The sequence below is a fragment of the Dipodomys spectabilis genome, unplaced genomic scaffold (genome assembly GCF_019054845.1).
Source record: "Dipodomys spectabilis isolate Male_0828 unplaced genomic scaffold, ASM1905484v1 ptg000063l, whole genome shotgun sequence".
In the NCBI taxonomy this organism is placed as follows: Eukaryota; Metazoa; Chordata; class Mammalia; order Rodentia; family Heteromyidae; genus Dipodomys; species Dipodomys spectabilis.
This window is the reverse complement of record NW_024870740.1, coordinates 419,254-428,742: the sequence shown is the minus strand read 5'-3', so window position 1 is coordinate 428,742 and position 9,489 is coordinate 419,254. Positions and strand designations below refer to the sequence as shown.

Genomic DNA, 9,489 nt, shown 5'->3' with positions numbered 1-9,489 from the left:
CCACTTCACACTCACACATACACGCACACGCACACGTGCCCTCACTTACAGGAGCTTAACCACAATCAAAACACCCCCAAACATCAGGAGGAGGCGCGGGCTCCCGCGAGCTGCCCCCACACAGGCAGCCGCACCTTCATCTACAGGCGTGGTTGTCGCGCTCCCACCCGCATCCCACTGCGCGGACACACGCGCGCCAGGCGCTCGGCGCTGGTCCGCCCTCCCGGGGCGGGGAGGGGGGGCCGGGCCCGGTGGGGCGGGAGCGCCGCGGGGCAGGGCCTGGGCGCCCGGGGAGGGGACGAGGGGCGGGCGCGGGGCGGTGCCCGGCTCACGTGGGCGGGCGGGAGCTGCTGAAGGTCCGCTCCGGAGCCCGGGCTGTCCTCTCGCGCGCGGCGCTGGCCGGGGCGGCGGCGGCGAAGAACCAGAAGGAGGAGGACGACGAGGGAGGCGGCGGTGGCGGTGGCGCAAGAGGAGGGGAGGACGGGGGCGGCGTCGGACTGGAGCCGAGCGGCGGCGCGAGCTGCCCGGGGCGCAGTCGTGAGCTCGCCCGCCGGGCCCCCACCCCGCAGCTGCACCCTGCCGTGCCCAGCTCTGCCCCCCGCGTCCGTGCCCCCGCGGGGAGCGCGCCGGGGCTGCCCCCCGAATGACGGGCGGAAGGTTCGACTTCGACGATGGCGGCACCTACTGCGGCGGCTGGGAGGAGGGCAAGGCGCACGGGCATGGCATCTGCACGGGGCCCAAGGGCCAGGGCGAGTACTCGGGCTCCTGGTCGCACGGCTTCGAGGTGGTCGGAGGCTACACCTGGCCCAGCGGCAACACCTACCAGGGCTACTGGGCGCAGGGCAAGCGGCACGGGCTGGGGGTGGAGACGAAGGGCAAGTGGATGTACCGGGGGGAGTGGTCACATGGTTTCAAGGGGCGCTACGGGGTCCGGCAGAGCCTGTGCACCCCGGCTCGCTACGAGGGGACCTGGAGTAACGGGCTGCAGGACGGGTACGGCGTGGAGACCTACGGGGACGGAGGTGAGCGGCGTCGCGGGCGGCTCCGGGAGCCGGCGTGGTGGGCACTGCCCAGGTTTCGGGGTAGCGGGGAGGACGCGAGGCGCACGTGTCCGGAAACCCGCCAAAACACCTGGGGAACCTCCTCCCCCCCCCCCGCCCCGCGCCCTCCCTTCCCCCGCTCCCCCCCCCCCCCGAGGGTGCCTGTGTTCGCGACCCCGATGAAGGGAGGGTTTGGTCCGGAGGGGGTTCCTGGGGACCGACAGGGTGTCCCCACCCCCGGGCGAGCGCGGCTTGAATGTACCTGGCCCGCGCTGCGTGGCGCTGCCACCCGGGAGGGTTGCGCCCCGGCTGGGGAGAGAGAGGACGCTGTCACTTGAGCCTGTCACATTACGTTCCTGATCCCTCCCTCCCTCTCCCGGCCGGGTTTGAAATCGTCACTCCGGTGGAGTTCCAACGAGCGCCCCGGGCTGGTGAGGCGGCCGGGTCCCGGCTGACCGCTCCGCGGATTGGTTTCACGTGGAGTCTCAGATTTCGCTTCTGGTCCTCTAGTAGCCTAAAGATAGAAGCCAGAACCCCATAACTAACGTGTTGGATAGAATGAGCCTTATTTAGAGTGCATTTTGGAAACGCGCTGGTTTGGGCCAGCGGAGAGGCCCACCTGAGAGCAGGTGGAATTCACAGGGTGTGAGGGTGGCTCTAGCTTTCATTCTGTTCCCTCAAGGATTGCTTTTCAATCAAAACAAGAGCGGGCTTCGCTGACTACGAGAGGTCATTGACTAGGGAAACGTTTTAGAGTGGGCCGTGAAGTTTTTTGGTGTTTTTTTTTTTTTTTCAATTTTAAGAAAAAAGTATAGTTGAAAAAATAGGTTCCTATAGTTGCTAACTTAGCAGCTACTTTGCCTCTGAGTACTGAATCACTAGTTTGCATTAAGAGGTCTTAACATGTGTAAACAACATAACACCTTAAGATAATATTTAACCATATTTGGGGAAATAGAGAAGTTGCTTTTTACATTCGGAAAAGTATATTGAAACAGGTGTCAAACCGTGAATTTCTTTGGATCACAAAGGTGGGATGAATGGTTCATGCTTTGGCATTTTCTGATAATAAGCCATCTTATTTAATTGAAAATGGATTATAGGAGGCGGTGTCACCTTTTGGAATTAAGAACTTGGACTTGGAGGCTGGTAAAGGGATCCAATTAACAGTTTCTGCAGCCCACTGCAACCCCAGTCAGCCTCTGCTTATATAAAAGCTTATACAATTTGTCCACTTCACTTACTCAGAACAGTTGGGCCGTGTTTCAAATGCAAAATAGCAGAATGGTAGGATTTTCTTTAAAAACAAAAAAGCATCTTTTCATCCTACAGCATAAATAATGGATATAGTTCTCATAGATTAAAAGAATAAATCAAAAACAAAACAAAACAAAAAACCCAAATTTTTAATAGTTTTCTATGGGCTCTAAGTCATGAGTTCCATATTGGTTAATCAGCGACCTTAGATGTTCTGAATGGCCAGAAATTGCTAAAAAGACAGCATTGGAAATATGTCAGTTTGTCATTGGATTTTATTGGAAGCCACAGCTGTATATACTAAATTCTATATTAAATGTAATATTTATTTTTAATGTGCACATTTATAACCCTTTTAGAAGGTCATAGATCTCTCACTTCAATATTGGAAGGTTAAATATAGTCTTTTAAAGTCACTATTCACCAGATAAAATCTCTTAGCTTGGTGTATTCATCATGCATAGTAATCATAACACATATAGCACAGCAAAAGCCAACTATGTATCTGCGTTGAAGAAGCCTAAATAAGTCATGAGAATGATTTATGAATAGCAACCTGCCTAATGTTTTAAAAAGATTTTTTAAATCCCTAAAACTATCATCATCTTAATATTGTGGTTTTCTTTTTCTACCAAAAATGAGCCCCAAATCCATAATGTGCTACAATTAGGAAGAAAAAAACTTAACAAATCGCCTTTGAATGTCCACTCTCTCTGTTGGTGAATTTTCTGACTTCTCCCCTCGCCCAGATGCCTCTTCATTTCATTAGACAGTCTGTAATCATTTTTTAAAATCTGAATGGAAGTGACTTGCTCCAGCTCATTTCCTACAGAAATTTTGCTTCACATAGTAGCATCACATTGCCTCTTCGTACATAAGAGCTAGCTTGTTTTGCCTCCATTTTCCACACCACAACCTATCTGTTACTAAATTCTCTGTCCAATTTAAGGGAAATCTGATTCCATTTATTTTGGATTGGAGAAGTAATAATTTTATGTGAGAAACAGCTGTCTATAGCGTGTTGCTGAACTAGAACACCCCTTGAATATTAAGAACAAATTAGTACCATGCTGGTGGAATTTAAGTGTAGGTGCTTGTTTTTTTGGTGCAAATTCTGACTACTGTACTTTTTTTTTTCTCCCTTCACTTGTCACACAGCCACGGAGAATAGTAAATAGGAAGAACCATTGTCTTATCACCTCTATTTGTAGGAGCACGTAGCTTTTGTTGCGTGTAAACTTTAAGTTGAGCACAGAGCAAGCAGTCCAAACTTTACTAGAATTCAGTCTGCACTGGACGCCTTCCGCGACATGATGGTGCAGTTAATATGACTAGAGTGCAAAAATCAGTTCCTAGATGGACACCATACCATCTAAAACAAAACCTGTTAAAAAAAAACATTTTACCCTTGTAAAATATTCATCTATATTTTTGAAATGAAGAAGAACAAATTGCAATTTCATTTGAGCAGCCAGAAGTCCCCCACCTGCTTCAAAAAAAAAAGGCTCCTTTTTCTAGATTCATCGACTAAAACTAAAGCTACTTTAAATTTTATGTGAACTCCTTAGAGTTTGACTGTGAGTTGGATCCTAGCAATGCCATGGAGGAATTCTTGCCATACTGGGGTTTAACAAAATAGGAGTGGAATGTGGCCAATGCTGGTGCTCCTTGCCCCTCCCTAGTTAAACAGAGAATTAAACTTGCTAATTATTGCTGTTCTTTAAACAGCAATACTTTATTAGAAATTCTAAATTCTGCTTTTACTCTTGGCGATATCAGTATAAGGAAAGTAGTGTTAAATTTTTCATCAGTGCTAAACATTTACTAAGAGATGTGACTATGTATATAATCATAAAAGTGTAAATACTATCAATACCAAAAAGCATCATAATGAATAGTTGGCAAGTAAACTTGGCGTTACTTAGAAAAGTTAAAGTGATAGGAAAGTGATAGGATTATAGCATGTTTACTGGAATACAAAATGTTAAAAACTTCCAGTTCCCATTCAGATAGCAATGTTTGGAGATAGCAGTAATTCTGTTGGAAAGATCTTATCCTGGATTATACTTGTTAAAGATAACTATCTTATCCTTTTGACTTTATCCTTTTAAATAATTCTGAATCAGCCACTCTCTAACAAGTTCATAAATGTGACATTAAGGCATCTACTCAAAATATGACATTCATAGTACCAGGCCCACTTATATATTTCATTGTCATCCTTCTGTTGTCTTATTTGACATAAATATTTAAGAATAAACAGAATGAGAAGGCATTCTTGAAATTCATCCAAACATGTAATTTAGGAGCTGTTACATTTTTAACTTTTAATATAATAAAATAATTAGCCCTTGTTTACACAGTGATGTAAAACTACTAGCACAGCTGGGCACACGCCTATAAACCTGGAAGGCTAAAGCAGGAGGACTGAATTTGAGGCCAGCCTACGCTACATAGCAAGACCTATTTCTTTAAAAAAAGCAAAACTACAAGCATGATTGGTTAATCACATTTGGTGGAAATCTATACATGGTAGCACAAGATGTGAAGCACAAGGTAAATATATATAGTCCGAAACAGAACTAAATATAGATGCCCAGGCAATACTCATTTCTTTTCTCTCACATCATAAATTGTTATAAATAACACAGAATTAGTGTATTTAAAATTTACTCAGACAGCTGCTTTTTGGAGGGGTACTATAAGGTAAAATGTGCCTTTAATTAAAGGAAATAGCCTCAAATTTGAAAAGAAAATCCTAAAATTCCTTAATTCAACCTTCATTTCTTCGAAAATTTTTAACCCATACCAGGTTGTTTTTTTTTTTTTTAATATCATTGCTTATTTAGTAGAAAAACTTGCTGAGAACGAATGCTTTAGAACAGAGTTTACCTGATCCTGAAAGTTCATGTGTAATATTAACTGAAAAAGTATTCTATTATTAACAAAGTTTTAGTGGACATCTTCAAATACACCTTCATTCAGAGTTCAAGTCCATCTTGGTAAGAGGAGTGCTTTCCTCTGGCTTATCTCAGTTTTTACAAGTGATTTTTTAACATAATCAAACTCCAAGAACCTATTACACTTAGCTATGACTTTAGAAGTCTTGTGTTTCTTTAAGTAATTCCTACCCTCTAGTGCTCCAGTCTATGATGTGATTGTGGTATGTCATAGGTGAGGAAATCTATAGAGAGAATAGCCAGAAGAAAGCAAAAGTTTAAAAAGTAATAAGGTACAAAAGTTAACATTTGCACTTAGAAGGACATGAACATTAAATTGCTCATTTTTTCCCTTAATGGTTTATTAGTCACTATATTTGCTCAAAAAGATTTCCTCATGTCCAAATATAAGACATAACCATGTTCCCTACCCTCAATGTGAGATACTCCATGTAGTAGAAAATCCAAGACTAAGTCAGGAGCCTGTAACTCACGCCTGAAATCCTAGCTACTCAGGAGACTAAGATCTGAGGATTGCTGTTAAAACCCAGCCCCAGCAGGAAAGTCCCTGAGACTCATCTCCAATAACCACCAAAAAGCTAGAAGTAAAGCTGTGGCTCAAGAGGTAGAGCACCAGCCTTGAGCACAAAAGCTTAGAGACAGTACCCAGGCCCTGAGTTCAAGTCCCAGGACTGGTACACACACATACACAAAAAAATCCAAGACTATTTGACAACCTATGGTGCAAGTATTCAGATCACTGTTAATAGTTTTAAGCCTTTGTGGTTGTTGGAATGTTATACTGGCATAGACCTAAAGGCCATTCTTACTTTGTCAGCTAAACTCGTAAAACTAGGAAAGAAAATCCAGATGGAATTCTTTTCATCTGCTGAAGCACTGCCTTCCTAAGGGATTTTTTTTTTTTTTTTTTTTTTTTTTTGGTGCTTTAATTTGGAGATGAAGGAAGTTATTTCCTCATGATGACTTTTTTTTTTTTTTTGGTATTAGAAAGGAGTCATTCCCAAGTGTAACAGTTCATGTAAATTTCTAAATGAAAACCACAATTTATCATACTGTTGGACGATCTTATACAACTACGTTAAAGCCAACAAGCCAAATGACTGAAATTTACCGGTGGATGAAAAGTATCCCCAAGGGTTGTCCCGCATGAGTGTTGGATCTGACCTTGGGCCTAGCCATCTTGCTGGGGAGGAAGGTTGTTCCAGGGGTGCGGGTTGTTGCAGATCCTCCACCCCTGGCTGTCCCTCAACTTACCCTGTGCTCTCTTGCGATCTCTTGAAGGTACCTACCAGGGACAATGGGCTGGAGGCATGCGGCATGGCTATGGTGTGCGCCAGAGCGTGCCCTATGGCATGGCCACGGTGATCCGCTCGCCACTGCGCACCTCGCTGGCCTCGCTGCGCAGCGAACAGAGCAATGGCAGCGTGCTCCACGACGCTGCTGCGGCTGCCGACAGCCCCGCAGGCACCCGGGGGGGCTTCGTGCTCAACTTCCATGCTGACGCTGAGCTGGGCAAGAAGAAGGGAGGCCTCTTCCGAAGGGGCTCCCTCCTTGGAAGCATGAAACTTCGCAAATCCGAGTCCAAGTCTTCCATCTCCAGCAAGCGCAGCTCAGTTCGCAGCGACGCGGCCATGAGCAGAATTAGTTCCAGCGATGCCAACTCCACCATCAGCTTCGGCGACGTGGACTGTGATTTTTGCCCAGTGGAAGACCACGTGGACGCCACCACCACGGAGACCTACATGGGGGAGTGGAAGAACGACAAGCGCAATGGTTTCGGCATCAGCGAGCGCTCCAACGGCATGAAGTACGAGGGCGAGTGGGCCAACAACAAGAGGCATGGATATGGCTGCACCGTGTTTCCTGATGGCTCCAAAGAAGAGGGGAAATACAAAAATAATATTCTGGTTCGCGGAATAAGGAAGCAGCTTATACCAATAAGAAATACAAAAACTAGGGAGAAAGTGGACAGAGCAATTGAAGGCGCGCAAAGGGCAGCTGCCATGGCCAGAACCAAAGTGGAAATAGCAAATTCAAGGTATGTAAATGCACGGTGGGTGGCTCTGCCCAAGCAGGTGGTTCCGAAATAATGGAAGGGTAGGTCTGTCACTCTGCTGCTAACATCACCAAAAACCAAAGATGAAAGGGGATAGAAGCCAGGTGCCACAGTGGCTCAGGCCTATAATCCTAGGAACTCAAGAGGCTGAGAGCTGAGGATCACAGTTCAAAGCCAGACCGGGCAGGTAAAGTCTGTGACAGTCTTATCTCCATTGAACCACCAAAAAGCCACAAGTGAAGCTGTAGTTCAAGTAGTAGAGTACTAGCCTACTGTGAGGGGGCGGGGGAAAGTAAAAGATAGGCCTGTAAGGCCCTGAGTTCAAGCCCCCTCACACACGTGATTGGGCCTAATACAATGAGAGGTAATTAGTTATGAAACTAATTACCAAAAATACTGAAGGTACCCTGAGTGCCCTTTCCTGCTTAAATTACTTCCCTGATATTTAACCATGTGATGGAATTCACTCAGACCTTATAGCTTTCTGAGTCTCAGAAATTAGTTTTTGATGAAGGACCTCAGAAATATTACCACAGAGAACTGTTGTTTGTGAGAGAAGAAACTCTCTCTCCTCATGGAAACATGCATATTATAGATACATACCATTATTCTGATAGTTATGTTAGATATATGTACAACTTCCCTTTGTAAATTTGTCCTTACTTAGAAAAATTTCATTCTGTTTATTAAGACCTTATAGGTAAAGTTGGTTTAGAGAAAGCCACCAAGATCTAGAGAAGGCAAAACTAGAAAGTTACATGACAAAAACTAGCATGTATTAAAAAAAAACAAAAACAAAAAAACACCAGCTCAGCTACATGGAAAAAACAAATAGACCAAGACTCAGTCTATGCAGAAAGATTAGATCACTATGTATTAAAAGGAAAGGGGTGAGGGGAACCTGTCATGGACAGATGGTACTCTTACTGTGCCAAGGTTGGAAGAAAGTAGAGCAGAAGAGGAGGGCTGAGGTGAGTAGGTGAAAGCAGTCAAATAGTCGATTGACAGGGATGGGGCATGTGTTCACAGGAGTTCCTGCTTCATGCTTTACCAGATTCCGAGATCCAGCAAGAGGGATGGAGAAATATATTAGAAATAAGGTTTTATTAGTGATATATGTCATAGAATAGAGGGAAAAGGAAGGATTGATTTTACATGGAAAGTTTTGTTCTTGGGCTCATTTAAAGTACACTGTGTGGCTATAATTTTGTACGTGAGGCAGAAATTTAAATTTGACATAGACTATTACAACTTCTGTTCCTGCTTCAATAATATTCTTCTGTCATAGAAATATCCTTTTTGAAAACCACAGAATATGAACATATCTTCAAGCGTCTGTTCTAAGCGTTGAATCCGTACATTCTACCCCAAGTAGTGTCTACAACACTAATTGCAAGGTGAAAGAGGTCACTTTTTTTGTTTTGGGGTTTGGGGCATTAATTTAGCTCTCAATATTTTGTCTTTATCATAAACCTATTCTGTTTTCAGCACAAACATTCATGAGAGGTTTCTCCTACCTTTTGTGCTGAGCATCTTTTGCTTTAGGGTGCAGTTTTCTCTCATCATTAAGCATGGGATCTACTTCCCTACTTTTTTTTTTTTGTTCAGTTGTGCTACTTTTACAAATATAATCTTGATGGCTGCCCTAGCCTTCCACTTTCAGCACTAGCACTATATCTTTTTCTTGTTTCTAGCCTCTGTTTACTTATTTATATATATATATATATATATATATACAGATATACATATATATATATATATATTTGACAATACTGGCAATTGAACTCAGGGCGTAATACGTGTGAACAGTTGCTCTTTCACCAGAGCCACATCTCCATTCCTCTATCCTCTGATTTTAAACTCTCTTAATTTCTTCAATTTTATGTTCACCCTATAACTTAGTGATGTACTTGAGACAAGTTAAATTCTTGGCAGACAGAAAATAAACCTGCACAGGACACTTCAGCAAATGACTTAGTCTAATCATTTTCTGAGTAGTTTAAATGGAAGGAAACTATATGACAAAGGGGAATATTTATGATGCAAATATGATCTCTACCCTCCTATATACATGAACTGATATATCTACTTACACTAAATCTGCCCAAGCTCTAGCCACATTCGCTCTATGATTTGGGAGCACTGCATTATATAGTTATAATCAGAAAATCTTTAA

General features: G+C 44.0%; 1 protein-coding gene across 1 annotated transcript in view; it reads left to right on the top strand.

Annotated features, from left to right (window-relative positions):
* The first annotated feature begins 338 nt into the window (after positions 1–338).
* The window catches only part of Jph1 (junctophilin 1), an 80,696-nt gene continuing 71,545 nt past the window's right edge, over positions 339–9,489 (top strand). Inside the window, exons 1-2 of the mRNA XM_042680687.1 lie at positions 339–1,022; positions 6,539–7,295. Coding sequence (XP_042536621.1) covers positions 644–1,022; positions 6,539–7,295 — 1,136 coding nt within the window. The 5' untranslated portion in view covers positions 339–643. The remainder of the gene's footprint in view (positions 1,023–6,538; positions 7,296–9,489) is intronic.